The sequence below is a fragment of the Spermophilus citellus genome (assembly GCF_964194105.1).
Source record: "Spermophilus citellus genome assembly, chromosome: 1".
Lineage (NCBI taxonomy): Eukaryota > Metazoa > Chordata > Mammalia > Rodentia > Sciuridae > Spermophilus > Spermophilus citellus.
In genome coordinates, this window is record NC_138182.1 from 37,870,346 (window position 1) to 37,885,940 (window position 15,595).

At 43.5% G+C, this 15,595-nt stretch overlaps 1 protein-coding gene across 1 annotated transcript in view; it reads left to right on the forward strand.

Annotated features, from left to right (window-relative positions):
- LOC308646671 (guanylate cyclase soluble subunit beta-2-like) overlaps positions 1 to 9,586 on the forward strand; it is a gene marked incomplete at its 3' end in the record, with an annotated part of 45,645 nt that extends 36,059 nt beyond the window's left edge. The window contains exons 10-14 of the mRNA XM_081289925.1: positions 2,541 to 2,689; positions 3,339 to 3,485; positions 7,634 to 7,788; positions 8,986 to 9,137; positions 9,483 to 9,586. Coding sequence (XP_081146051.1) covers positions 2,541 to 2,689; positions 3,339 to 3,485; positions 7,634 to 7,788; positions 8,986 to 9,137; positions 9,483 to 9,586 — 707 coding nt within the window. The remainder of the gene's footprint in view (positions 1 to 2,540; positions 2,690 to 3,338; positions 3,486 to 7,633; positions 7,789 to 8,985; positions 9,138 to 9,482) is intronic.
- Between the last annotated feature and the right edge of the window lie 6,009 nt (positions 9,587 to 15,595).

Genomic DNA, 15,595 nt, shown 5'->3' on the forward strand with positions numbered 1-15,595 from the left:
GGGGTACCTTTGAGGACCCTTCTGGAGGGAGGAATGATGTGTTTGCTCTGAACTCACTTTTCATTTGCCTGGTGTGTGTTCCTTCACAGCCATGCCCAGTGAGCTGAGTGCCCTGGGCTGTACCAGATCCAGGGGCCCCAAGGAGTTCCCAGCCTTTGGGTTTGACAGATATGTGTAGAATATATTAATGGGATGGGACTGGCTAATGGAAAGGAAGTGAATGTGCAATAAGAAGTAATTATTGTGCCAGGAACCGTGTTAGGTATTTTACACATGCTGTTTGTTGAACCTGTTCTACGTTTCTCTAAGGGAGGTGTCATCCTTTCTGTACAGCTGAGCACATTGACATTCAGCCCAGCTTATGAGTTGGAAACACATCGTGTTCAGTCTGTCTGATTCCAAGAGCCATACTCGTTCCTCTACAAGCTCTTTCCAGGGGTAGTGGGAACACAGATGTCACAGAGATGGATAATAAACAGGTATCAGAAGAGAAGGAGATGGGGGGCAGGATGAAGTTGTGAAGGCATCTCGTGAAAGTGTGTGGCACTCGAGGTGCCTTGGGGTTGAATTTCAGCAAGGGAAGAAAGGGAGAGCGCTTCAGGAGAGTGGTCTGGCCAGAGCCCAGGTAAAGCAGCCTGAAATTAAGTACCAGATGCAGGACAAGGTAGGACAAGGACAAGTGATGTCTGAGGAAGCTGGGGAGGAGGGATGAGGCTCAGGAGACAGAGTGATGGATCGGGATTGTCAAGGGAAAGGAAAGTGTCTTTGTTTTGCAGGAGGTGGGGAGCCATTGGAGTTCATTTCTCTTACAATGGAAGTGATGTGGTGAATTTATAAAGGCCATTTGGGCTGCAGTGTAGAGGGAGGTTGGCTGAGAGCCTGACAAAGTAAAGTTCAGAGACAGTCAGAGCCTGAACCCAGGCAGCCTGGTGAGGAGCCAGCATGCCAATATGATAGGGAAGATCAGAGACAGGCGGAGGTACCCGGCTTGGGGGCTGGTGATGCTTTATCCAGAAAGATGAGTTCTAAAGGCAAGTGATCAGGTCAGTTTAGAACTGTTGAGTTTGAGATGTCCGAGGGATGCTTCACACAGCGTGATCAGCAGCTGGCTAGGGATTGTAGGGAGAGCTCAAGGGAAGTTCTAGCGTGGAGCTGTGGGTCTGGGAGTAGCTTCAGTGTAGGTGATGGCTAATCATGGACCCCGTGAGGGCTGGTAAGATCATCCGAAAGGTTCAAGGTGAGAAGAGGGTGGGATATTGAACCTTAGGGAACACCCAATATTTAAGAAGGAAATTTAAGAATCCAGCAAAAAGATGTGAAACAAGATCAGAAGGGTGGTAAGAATTTGAAAAAGAGACTGGGAGGTCTGAAGCCAAACAGAAGAGAAGTTATACAAAGGGGGGGATACTACAGAGACATAAATAACTTAAAGGCACCAATTTGTGTTTCAGGAGTCATTAATTCACCCAGTTAATACATATTTTTTGAGCATTTACCTATGTCGGGCCCTGTTCTAGGTGCTAGGGGTACAGCAGAAAGCGAAACGGTCTCTCAATTTTTGAAGTTTATATTCCAATGGGGAAGGCAGATAATAACTAAATACAGAATTTTATTTATAAAATCATGACACATAGGTCTTATGGAATGGGGGGCATGTAATAAGGCTGAGAAGATGGAGAGTCTTGGGGTTGTTATTTTAGACAGGGAGATCAAGAATGTTCTCACTAAGTTGGTTGCATCTGAGATGGGAGGGAAGAGCCCTGTGGATGTCTGAGAAGAGTATGTCAGGCAGAGGAGAGAGGAGGTGCAAATGCCCTGAGGCAGGAGGCACCTAACATGCTAGAGAAACCCCAAGGAGGCCAGTGAGACTAGAGTGGAGTAAACCACAGGGAGAGTGTCAAGACATGTGGTCAGAGAAGTGGCAGGGACAGAGAGGGAGTCCCTGTGGCAGGGCATGGTAAGGATTTGGGATTTTGTTGTAAGATTTAAGGTTCTAAGACTTAAAAGAGGGGTAAATCAGACTAAAAGAGGAAATCTGATGACCATTTAGAAATTAGTATGAGTTTGGACAGAGTGAAAGCAGGGCACAGGTTAGGAGGACACAGGTAGCTACCACACTGTACCAAGACAGAAGAATGCACCACTTCCTGGTGATTAGTCCCCATCAGCCTGATTCTGAACCTCCTGGAGCTCAGGCTCAGCCTGGGCTCTCATGGGAGGGTACATTTCTGTCATCCCATGGTACCTGTCACATGCTATTGGGAATGTTGGCTTACTCTCATGTCTCCTTCACTCACTGGGAGCTCCTTCAGGGCAGGGGCTCTGTCTGCTCATTTCTCTGCACACGATCTCTATGCACAGCAGAGACTCAAGAGATGCGCTTGTGGCAGGTGCTCAGTTGGTGTCTGTCTAGTGACTGTTGAGAGGTCAATGTCACTCAGATCTTCTTCCCCAAGGTACAAGCAGGTTTGATTCCAAAAGGGCCCCTGAAGGCAGAACCCTCTCTCCTAGGCTCTCATGGATTCTCATTTCTATCGCAGGAGAGTTTGAAACCTGCACCATCCTTTTCAGCGACGTGGTGACATTTACCAACATCTGTGCTGCCTGTGAGCCTATCCACATAGTGAACATGCTGAACTCCATGTACTCCAAGTTTGACAGGCTAACCAGCATCCACGAGGTCTACAAAGTTAGTGTCTGTGTGGTGTGGTGGTTGTGCATGGGTTGTGGCTAGGCAGAGTCTTGATTCTTTTCTCTGTAGGCACTAGTCTGGGGTTTGGTATGAATGCAAGTTAGGAGAAGAGGCAGAGATAAAGGAGAATTGGGAGTATTTTAGGAATCATATCTTACTAGGATTTTTCACGAAGTACCCATGCTAACATGGTCCCCTGGCGCAACTGAGGGGAAAACACTATTTTCTAGGAAAATTTTCTAGAAAATTTAGCAGAATTTATATCCAAATAATACATTATCTAATATAGTATCATATGACTACTCCAGAGGCCTGATTCTGAACCTCCTGGGATTTTTTTTCCCATGGAAAGCAGAAAGGGGGTTGGGGGTGTCAATCAGGGAGACAGCACCTGCCTAGCATGAGCAAGGCCCTGGGTTTGATTCCCAATATCAAAACAAACAAACAAAGCAAACACCAGAAAATCTTTTTGGCTGTCTCATGGTTGTTCCCTAAGTCACATTTCTTCTTACCTTCCCCCTCATCCTCCTCATACCCCCGAATGCAGTCACTAGCTTTAATATATTGCTTACAGAAATAGATGGAAAATGGCTGATGTAGTGCATAAAGAGAAGCCTCTGAGTACCCTTTCTTTTCCCTTCGGCAGGTGGAAACAATAGGTGATGCTTATATGGTGGTAGGTGGTGTACCTGTGCCTATTGGAAGCCATGCTCAGAGAGTGGCTAATTTTGCACTGGGGATGAGAATTGCTGCAAAAGAAGTAATGAATCCTGTTACTGGAGAACCTATCCAGGTAGATAGCAAATGAGTACTTTGCTTAATACCACACATCTCATGCAAAACTCTGGTCTGCTTAGGAGGTCACGGGGTCTATTGCAATAATTAAAATAGGTAATTTTTCCCAGCTCTTTTTCTCTTGCATATGTTCCTAAGGAACTGAGATATTAGTAAGGATATTATAGTCTCAGTTTCTTCCAAATTTCAGAAGAGGCTGGGATGCTAAGAATTTTCCTGTGATTCACTGCATCCTTCCTCTGTGCATAACTTAGGATGATACCGAGTGCATTTCTCTACTTTCCTTGTAGGGCTCAATCCATCCTGAAAGCTCATTTATAATTCCTGGGTTTTTTTTTTGTGTGTGAAGACATTTCAACAGGTGGTTCAGGTTTACTGAACTGCCAGCTTTTCCTATTTGGGGAAATTGTGGCAGTTCAGAGCTCAGGCTGAGGCATAAAACTGCCTTCAGTGAGCAGCCCAGGCACCTGGATGCCATAGATATTGAGAATGGTTCCTTCCACCATGTGGCCATTAGCAAGACATCTGCTCACCTTTCTTGTAGGAGCTGCTCTTCCAAGCACCATGATAGAATCTGGGCAGTTTGGGAGAAAAAAGTTAAATGTCCTCTTCTGTCAACTGAGCAGATCCTAATCCCCTGAGCTAGCTTGGAGCTGTACCTTTTGCTGTTTTACATCCAGATCCCTCCCCTGCTCATTTCAGTCAAAAATTCAAAATAATGGTTAACTAAAAATAAATAAAACCAATTATAAGGTCAGATGTGATTTTTCCAAGTTATGATCCCTTTGTAGGAAGTTCTGAAAATATATTCTACTTGCTCTCTCCTGTGATTTGGAGGCTAAGAAATAGTGTAGGTCCCGGATCTAGTGTCCCCAATAGTCTTTTAAGAAAAAGCTGGGGGGCTGGGGATGTGGCTCAAGCGGTAGCGCGCCCGCCTGGCATGCGTGCGGCCCGGGTTCGATCCCCAGCACCACATACCAACAAAGATGTTGTGTCTGCCAAAAACTAAAAAAAAAAAAAAAAAAAGAGCTGGCTTTAGGCCATCACAAGAACAAAACATCTACAATACCATAATATATACATTGAATAAAATCTCTGATGTCATAAATAAAAATCAGAATGGAAGGTAAGAGGGAGTAGAGATAAGGAGGTCAGACAAGAGATGAGGACTTTAGTTAAAGGGACCTAAGGTAAGTCACTGAAGAAAAATGACTTAAAATATTTGTTTGTGTAAATCGAAAGTTTGTGTGCTTATGAAAGATGTATAGATGAGAATAATGCCATACCAATAAGAATTAAGCAATGAACTCCTGGTAATTCTTAAGGTGGATTTACCAAGAAAAAAAGAAAACAAAACAGGAAAGGATGTTAGCAACTCTAAGGTAAGAACATAGTTAAATACCCACCAGCAACAGCATATCATGTAGGTTTTATTCAAGGCTGTTGGGGATAAGAACCAGAATCATGTCCCTTTGGAAAACTACCATTTCTACAGTTTTTAAATTAGTGCATATTGGGATCTGTTCTTTCATTCACAGATTATTTAATGTGCACTTATTGAGGTCCTTGAGTATATGCAGCAGTTCTAAGAGGTGCTTTGAAGGATTTAGAGATGTACTGACAGTCCCATAGAGCGCCAGGCGAAGTCTGGACCCATCCACCAACTCTTTCCCATAGGCCTTTCCCCACGTGCATAGAGTTCTTTGTTCAGCCAAAGGCTAGGGACAGGGGAAGAGCTGAGAGACCTCGTCATCCCTGAGTTCCTGGGGTCCTCCCCAAATGCAAGGCAGTGGCCTGTGGGATGGGCTGGTGTTAGTGTGTGAGAACCAAGAGAAATTCCTCTGAGGCATTCTTTGTAGTACCTGCACAACAATGATCCTCTGAAATGGGGCAGGGGGTGGGCAAGGAAGAGTGGCAGAGAGAGAAATCTCCCAAGGTGCAGAGAGTGGGACTGGCCCGAGAACCAGCCCTGAAGAGCTCACTGTTGGAATGTGTTGTAAAACCAGATCTCCCATTAAGACAGGAAATTGAAAGATGAAATAAAAAATTAAAAAAAAACTATTTAAATTCATGGGACTAAATCTTTCAAAAGATACACACAACCTCTATTCTGATAACTACAAACGATTACTTAGAGAAAATAAAGAAGACCTAATTAAATGGAGGAATGTACCATGTTCACAACTGGAAAAAAATCAATATGATTAAGCTGTCCATTGTCCCCAAGTTGATGTATAGATTTGATAGAATAGCAGTCAAAAATTCCAGAAGGCTTCTTTGAAAATATTTACCAGTTGATTTTAAAATTTGTATGAAAATGTAAAGAATCTAAAATAACTCAGTCAATGGAAAATAAAATTATAGGGCTTACACTACCCAATGTCAAGAACTATTCTAAAGCTATAGTAATAAACAAAGTAGAAATGGCAGAAAGATAGACAAATAGATCGTTGGAATAGTAGAGAGTGTCCAAAAATAGACTGTGCCTTAAAGATTAATTGATTTTTAGTCAACACACCAAATTGATTCAGTGGGGAAAACAATCTTTTTTTTTTTCAAAAAATGGTTCTGTTACAACTGAATATTATATGGAAAGAAAAAAATGTACCTCAATCCTACCTCGATTCATATATGAAAAATAATTTAACATACATTAGCGAGCTAATCATAAAAGCTTCTTGATGGAAATGCAGTAGATTGTTTCATATCTTTGGGACAATGATTTCTTAGTACATAAAGGTACTAAACGTGAAAGGAAAAAAATCCCCCAGAATTCATGGGTCTTGGACCTCAGTTTCTTAGTATGTGACTATGTTTGAAGATACATGGTTTAAAGAGCTGATAAAGTGAAAATGAGGCCTAAGGGTGAATCCAATGTGACTGATGTACTTATAAGAAAAGGAAGTGAAGACACAGAGATAGTAGGGATGCCGACCAGGTGAGGACCCAGAGAGAGGCTGTCGTCTGTAAACCAGCAGAGGTCTTCAGGAGAAATCAAACCTGACCTTGCCTTGATCCTGGCATTCCAGCACCCACCACCATGAGACAAAAAGATTTCTGTTTAAGCCACCTAGTCAGTGGTATTTTATTATAGCAGCCCAAGCAAATTAATATATTCAACAAAATTAAAATCTCTGCTTATTAAACACAATGAATATACAAAACCATAGACTAGAAAAAAATTATATATATATATATGTATATATATATATTCAAATATGTATAGAATTCATGTACATTAACAATAACTGGTAAACAATACAATTTCTAAAGCAGGCAAAACCTTGCACAGACTTTCCACAAAAGAGGGTATACAGATGGATAATATGGGCACAAAATGTACTTAACATTATTAGCTAGGGAAATGCAAGTGAAAACCACAGAGAGATATCATTTCACACCAACTAGAAGACCAAATGGTGAAAATGTGGAGCCATGAGCAGTGTCACACTGCTGATAGGAATGGAAAATAGAGAATGAATTCTGGAGAATTATTGGGTAGTTTTGTTTTGTTTTGAGTAAAATTAAATTGGAATTTCCTTGTGACCCAGAAGTGGAATTTCTACTTCTAGGAATTTACCCAAGAGAATTGAAAACATATGTCCACAAAAAATATATGTACAGAAATGTTCATGGCAGCCCTAATTATATTAGGTCCAAACTGGTAATAACCCAAGTGAAGAGGAGAATGGATAAATGGACCATGGTGTACTTTTAGTGTTCAGTAATAAAAATAATGAAATACTGATCCATACCCTATAAATGAATCTCAAAATTATGTTGATCAAGTAAATCCTGATATAAAATAGCATATACTAGATGATTACATGTATGTGACATTACAGAACAGGCAAAATAATCTTTGGGAAAAGATATTTTAAAAAGTAGTTCTCTACCTCTATTGGGAGTGGGAGGGGAAAAGAGTTTAACTGGAAAGGAGCACAAGATAATTCTGTGAAATAGTGGAACAATTTTATATCTTTGTGGAATGTTTTTAGATGGAGGTTCTAGGGACATAGGCAAAATTCATGGAGCTAAACACATTAATGGCTGTGGTTTTCCTTTTATGTAAAATAATACATTAACTTAAAAGCAAAAAGCAAGAGGATTAGATGGTTTCTTTTCAGGGAGGTTCTCTCTGTGCAGATCCGAGTGGGGATCCACACTGGACCAGTCCTAGCAGGTGTGGTTGGAGACAAGATGCCACGGTACTGCTTGTTTGGTGACACTGTGAACACAGCCTCTAGGATGGAAAGTCATGGGCTTCCCAACAAAGTGCACCTCAGCCCCACAGCCTACAGGTAGCCATTCATTTTTCTGTGCCTTCTTTCATCCATCCCCTCATTCCAGAACTTATGGAATGTCTACCAGCCATGGGGTGGGGGAGTGGAGGAGATTCCTGTTTGCCCTTCCATGCTTCACTGGCTCACAGAAGACACTGTGCCAGACAGGATTGTGGAGCTTCCACTATGACATAGATTTTGCTCTCAAGGTCCATGTGGCTTAGTGGAGAGAACAGCAAGTTATAAAGCCCCATGGGCTTGGGTTTTTTTTCTTGTAAATAAAGTTTTATTGACACACAACCATGCTCTCTTATCACACACTGTCCACGGCTAGTGTGATACAAAGACAGAGTTGAGATTATATGGTCCACAAAGCCTGAAATATTTACTATCTAATCTTTTATAGAAAAAGTTTGCTGGCCCTTGGTCTAGGGGAAGAAGACAGAAAATTCACATTTCAATATTTTTAGAGTGGGACAAGTACAAAGATAAAGATAGGCTCAAAATAATACTCAGAATGTCTAGAGTATTTCCAATCGTCCACACTGGATTCTAAAATCTTTTACGTATATTAATTCATTTAATTGCAATGACTCCATGAAAGTGTACTATTATTATTCTTATTTACAGATGAGAAAAAAATAAGACATAAAAAGCGCTAATAACTTGCCCCAGGTTTAGGTAGGTCAGGAGGGGAGGAACCTGGAAGTTTCCAGGGCTCAGGGCTCAGACTCCCCACTCTTCGGCTACTCTATTCTCCTGCTTTGGGAATTCGAGCAGGTCATGGGAGCCCAGGGGCAGGAGCCTGACCCTGGAAAGAAAGGCTTCATGAGGTGGGAGAGAAGATGCCATGCTGAATCTTGAATGAGGAGTTTCAGAGAGGGATCTAGCCAAAATCGGGGTACTGGGAGTGAAAACCAAGCAGTCAGTAGAAAAGAGGGGCTGTGTGTGTGAGGAATGTCTGGGAGGAAGAACATTGTAGGAGGATCATCAGGGTTTGGGAGGGTTCCCTGTGCCCTCTCTTGCTCTTTGGCACCCTACTCAGAACATCCAACCTTCGTACCTCCCTCTTCTCCCCACTGCCTTTGCCCCTCGGGAGGCCCTGACCAGTGGCTTGGATCCTCCTTCCTCCCTGCTGTGTGTTCTGGGTCCGGGACTCTCCTCTTGCACTGTAGCCAACCTGTGGTCTTTGTTTTTCTTTTTCTTTCTGTGCAGAGCCCTGGAAAATCAAGGGTTTGAAATCATTGAGAGAGGTGAAATTGAAGTAAAAGGTAAAGGGAAAATGACCACATACTTTCTGATCCAGAACTTGAATGCCACAGAGGATGAGATCATGGGCAGACCTAAAACTCCACTTGATCACAAGGGTAAGCCCCAAAGCCTTGTCTTTAGCATTGGGTATCTTTCTACTCTGCACTTCAGATGTGTCTGCAGTAGACTTGGTCTGAGAGTGGACACAGGTGGCTTCCACCATGCTGCTGCCTTTGCGGGTGGAGCCTCCATCCTCCTGCCCTGCACACCCCTCTCTTATATTCTGGACAGTCGGATACCCCTTGAGCTGGGCAATATAGACAGTGTTTACCGGGATCAATTGAGCCTTTGGTGTTGAGCTGGTTGGCTCCAGAATCTGAGAGAGGGGGAATGATCAGCACCCTTCTGCTCAGTTCAGTGGAGAGGACACAGAGTAAAACTTCCCTAGTTCTGACTCCTAGGTCATAAGAAGTTGGAAGCAGATTTCCGCCATGACCTAGAGGTGTTTCCTACTCCTGGCGCCCTGCTCTCCTACAGCTCAAACCTGAAGAGTTGTCCAGCCTAGTACAGGATAGGATTATAACAGCCATGGATTATTCAACAATCCATTTCTTGCTGCTCTAGTGTTGTAGGGACAAACGAGGCAAGGCACTGAAGATAGCAGGAAACAGTTTTATTTGGCTGCAGCCAGGTTCAGAGGGCACAGCTTTTGCTATAATCAATTAATCCCCTGAACCCCGAATTCAGGGAGTTTCAGAGTTTTATACCCAGCATGTAAGGGGAAGGGCTCAGAAGTTCATAGTCTGTAGAAGTTCACATAAAAGCAGCTTTTTCTTTCACTGTTTTGGGCAGGTTAACTCTTCAAGGACAACACCTGAGAAGGGGGGAGCTTCTTCTCCCCTCTCTTTCCTCCCCATGCCAGCTGTTACCATGGAGCCCAATTGTAACTTATCTTAAAAATGTAGACATCTCTGTGAAGCCCCAGCTCAAGGCCAGAGGCCTTGTTTGCACATTTCTTCAAAGTACTATACTGGATATGTTTGTGAAAAACTAGTAAGGGGGTGTCCAGCACCTGGAGTGCTGGTATCTTCTTAGCCAGTGGCCAAGTAAACAGGGCAACATGAAAATAGGAAGTTTATCTACAATGGACTCTTTTTGCTGACAGTCCTAAAATCAGCCATGGTGAAGAGGGCTTTCAGTGGAGAAAGGGGGTGCCACATCACTAGGAACAAAGGGTGACCCAGCGGTGCTACTGAACAGAACATTCACACAGCTTGTGTTTTGATAGAATCAGACCCTTCACATGTAGCAAAATAAATAAGATATTTCAGGTAGGGATGAATGCTACAGAAAAAAATAAATCTGAGTAGTGGAGAAGAGGGCCAACAAATTCTTCCTTGAGGCAGCCACACCTAAATTGAGACTAGGATTCAGGGAAAGAGCCGGCAGGTGTCAGCCTGGGGAATGGGGCTTCCAGAAACGCTGGTCCCAGAGGCAGACAGGTTGGGCAAGTGCAATGGAGACCAGGCCAGTGTATCTGGAGAGGGCTGGAGGAGGAAGGGAGCAGTAGGGGATGAGGTCAGAGAGGTGGGTAGAGCCTCCAACAGTCTTGGCCTTGAGCTTCCTTGTCCACATGCAGAATGTATGGGCACAAAGTCTGGGGTGAAGTGCAGAGCTGCTGGGGCCTGGTGGGCACCTTCAAAGGAAGCAGATCTCTGCTGTTCCAATTCATATGTAGCTGCTCCATAAATCACTCAGAAGATGGTTTATGATTTATTAAGGTCTAAGAATTCCTTAAGCTCCATGAAGTTGAAGGAATTCCTTTCTTAGACACCTGCTGCATGGTGCACAGGGGACCAACAGGGCTCGGTGGGGTTGGGCACGTTGCTTAGAGGAAAGAGGAACATCTCAGATGGTCCCTGATTTAATACTTCATCTAACCTTTGCTTTCCTGGACAAAACCCAGCATCATTGGCTAGAAAAGGAAAAACAGAGGGCACCTGTATATCAAAGGGAAATTGGAAGGGTGGAAAAAGGGTATTTGTTGGGCAGCTATTTGGTGCTGGGCATTTTATTCACATTGTCACATTTGACCCAGTGATCACATGGACACAACAATCACATTACCAATCCCACGACAGAGGTAAGGCACTTAAAGTTCAGGAAGGCCATGTGATGCATATAAGGTCCCACAACTAGAACATGAAGAGGAGCGTGTGATCTCTAGGCTTGGTTTTCTTGGACAGACCACGTCCGTGTGAGATGGCTTCAGTAATGGAGCAAAGCAATTCCATAGTTTCCCACGTGCAGGCTGCCGCACTTGGACTTCTTGGCATCATGATGGCCCAGCCCCATTTCTCTCAGATTTCCTGTCACTGAGAGTGATGAGCAGGTGTGTCGATGGTGAATCACTCTTGCACTGTGGGTGAATGATAAATTTTCAGGTATGTGCGAGAGGCTTGAAGCCAGGTAGACCTTGGGTGAAAAGCTACCCAAATGCACATCTTTTCCCATCCTCCCCAAGCAATATGAGTTTGAGTTTCCCCCTGTGTGGGCTTCTTTCTTATCTCTCAGGGTTGACAGCAGATGTGACACTTAGCCTTATAGGATTCGCGGCTCCTGCTCATAGACCCTACTTCTCACCCTAGTTCCAATGCCAGTTCCCATGCATTTGCTGGCCTAGCTTTGCTCTGAGATAATGAAGGCTTCTAGAGGGTCACGGCAAGAGCCCCCACCCTCACCATTACCCTGTCTCCTGTCTGGACATCATTATGGGGAAGCCTTTCTATCAGTCGCCAAAGCCTGTGAGACTCCTGAAGTCAGGCTGCGGGATTTCATTGCCTTGGAGATCTGGTAGCTTTCCAGTCTCTCGGTAGTTGGCTGAACATTCAGGACCCACCTCATTGATGACATCGGCCACCCTCCTCGGCAGGTTGTCACCTGGCTGCCAAATATGGTGGCTCTGCAGTTCTATGCCTTTCCATCTGACTTGACTCCTGGGTGTAGGTTGTAGGCATTCCCCTGCCTCCTACCTGCCTGCTGTGGTTACCATTGTTCCTGGCAAAATATCTAATGGGGACACCATGCAGATGTCTCTCGAGGGCCAGCTGAGGCCTGGTGCTTACCCCTTCTCTTGGCCTCCTTTTAAAAGTGGCCTTGTTGAATCCCTGCGGCACCCTCAGCAATAGGAGAAGGAAGCAGTGGGCAGGATGGGAACCTCATTTGCACTTCTATGACACATTTTTCTTTCACTCCACTATGTATTGGGGTGTTAGATGTATCCATAGGGAGACCCCCCAGTGCAATTAAACAGGAGTATTGAGCAGGAGAGAAACCAGTGTAGTTGACTCAGATATGTAAGCAACCACCTTTCAGTATGGGCTGAAAAATTGGCCTTCCAGCTGTCCCTGCTGGCAGACTCTTCTGGCATCTCATCAGGTCCCTGTTAATGTGTTTTTCAAATTTCAGTTTGCTTCAACTTTTCTCCTAACCGATTTTCCCGACGATTACAGTAATGGTTTCCAGACTGACCTGCACACAGCACTTGGGCACGCAGCCCAAGCCCCTCTCCGGAAGTGACCCCTCCTTAGAAACCACAGTCAAGGGTGTCCACTTGTTGGGTTCGTGGTAGGTTAAGCCAGCTTGGGGGACTTCTTAAACCAGCTCCTAATTGTTCCTCTGGAGAACTTGTGTGGTGAGAGTCTCTCCTGAATTTCAGGTTTGGTGGTCTGCCTGCTAGAGGTTGCTGATTCCCTCTGAATTTGACTACTCTTCCAAACAGAAATAACTTTCCCACCATTTTCAGACCCCTGATGGGCTGAATTCTTGGATGGGCTTGTGATCCTTTGCCAATGTCTTGGCTGGGCACAAGATCACGAGCCACCACACACCTTGTAGATTCAAACAGCAATTCTTTATTCCCGAACTCACACCGGCCTCTACACACACGTTCTGGGGAAATCCAAGTTCTGCCCGCCCAATTCACCTACTCCATGAGACTTTTTTTCAAATCCCATTTGAATCTCACGAGAACTCCAGGGGAACAAACAACAGGAACACCCTAATCCCAGCAGCAATAATCTTCAACCTCCAACTTCCCTAAAACCCCTATTGTCTTAAACCGGGAACGCCTTAAAACCAAATTATCTTAAACCCGGATACTTCCTAAAACCTGGATCCACCCTGGTCATTGACCAGGGTCACCTTTCTCAAACACACATGCAAGGTCACAGCAAATTTCCAAGGAAAGTCCATTTAACATGGGGTATGCTGGCAAGGAAATATCGATGCGTCATTCCTACTTGGCAATGGCCCTCAGCATCTCCCCCCTTCTGATTAATTAAACAACAAGCAGCAGGAACACCCTAATAATCTTCAACATCCAACTTCCCTAAAACCCCTATTGTCTTAAACCGGGAATGCCCTAAACCCAAGGACCAGGATACTTCCTCAAACCTGATCAGCTCTAAACCCGGATCCGCCTTGGTCCTTGAGCAAGGTCACCTTACGTGCAATGTCAACAGCGAAATCCATTTAACATGGGGTACGCTAGCAAGGAAATTTTGATGCGTCATTCCTACTTGGCAATGGCCCTCAGCACCTCCCCCCTTCTGATTAATTAAACAACAAGCAATGTGGCTTAAGGACCGTGCCTGGTAGGTTGTCCAATTCAACATATGGTTCTTACCCGTCATGGGAGAACTGACCTTTAGGCGTCAGCTTCCTGTCTTAGGTTGATACCACTGCAATCAGATCAACCCGTCACTGACTACCGGTCCAGCATTCAGCCATGCTTGTGGATAGGCCTATGCACCAGTGGGGGGGGGGGTGAGGTTCTTGCCTCGCCTCTGTTGGCCCCCAAATTTAGCCTTGGTGCCAGTGGGGGGGTGAGGTTCTTTGCCTCACCTCTGTTGGCCCCCAAATTTTAGACCATCACTAGTAGAAGGGAGGAGGATACAGAAATGCCACGACACCAAGCCAATTGACGGCTCCTTTGGAAAAATTGCATCACTGGTGACACCATCAGCAAAGATATGCCAGCAGTACCACAATTTGCTGCACCAGACGATATTTCACAATGCATGCAACTGATATATAGTCCAGGCAAGTTCTGCAGGCAGTTCAAATCGGAGGAGTCTATCAATATGTCCATTTCCTCCCAAAGTAAATCAAGTCCTTGATTGAGCATTACTTGTTGAGTTATATTCATTGATGCATCAGTTTATACAGTTTACTGTGATAGCTATCATAGAAGCTGTAGTTTGGTTTTATCTTAGTCTTCACCGGAACTGGGATGGAGATGGGAATTCTGGCAATGATGCTAAAGAGACATTATCCTGAACAGAATTATTAAATATAATGAAAAGGAAAGGTGAAAGTAAACAAACAGATCTGTTAACCTCCTTTAAAAACAATCCTTAACAGCTGTTTACCTAATTTAAATTAGTAAGCAAACAGATCTGTTAACCACCTTTAAAAACAATCCTTAACAGCTGTTTACCTAATTAAAATTAAACCATTTAAATCAGGTGAATAAAAAAAAAATTCGGATCCATTTTTTTATGAGCGCTCCTCATATATGAAATATGGACATACACACATACAGACATACAACACAAAACAGTGCACACATAACATACAACACATAAGACAATAAAGGCCTTGTAGCTTTACCTAGGTGAAATCTCCATTGCAATGTTTAAAACTCCACAGTCAAAAAATAAAACACAGTCAAAAAATAAAACTGATCAGAAAAACATTAACCTAGGTTTGTATGAGCTCAAAAATAAAATAGAACTTTATGATGTGGGAAAAATGCAATAATAAAATAGATATTGAAAAAAACACCTTGGTTAATCACTGTCACAGATGTAAGAATAGCCAAGCTGGAGCTCTGGATATCAGCTGTTATGGATTTGAGTCAAATCATCTTCTTTTTCTGTAGAAATTGCTTTAGTTAATCTCTCTGGAATCCAAATCAGCTGCTGTTCTCCCTGTGGAAAAACACAGACAGAGCCCCGACTCCAGACAATAACTGGATCAGGACCTTTCCATTGTCCTGTTAGAATATCTTTCCAAAGTACCTTAGGCTTATGTACATTTTTCGGATACATATGTCTTTCCGCAGCACTAAGTCCTGATGAATCCAAATTTAGAAAGTTTAGAGTAAAAAGGTTTATTTAAGTTTATCTTTGGGGGATATATACCCCCTTACCAACTCCCTCTTTTTGCTTTAATAGGTATGTTTTAATAGTTTGATGAGCTCTTTCAACTATGCCTTGTCCCTGTGGATTGTATGGGATTCCTGTTATATGAGTAATACCAAATGATGAGCAAAATTGTTTAAAAGAGGCAGAAGTATAACCAGGACCGTTATCAGTTTTTAACTGTTTAGGAACACCCACAGTGGCAAAATTTTGTAAGCAATGAGCTATAACATCTTTAGTTTTTTCTCCGGCATGAAGGGAGCCCATCAAAAATCCAGAAGAAGTATCAACTGTAACATGTAAATATTTTAATTTTCCAAATTATGGCAAGTGTGTGATGTCCATCTGCCAAATATGGTTAGGTATCA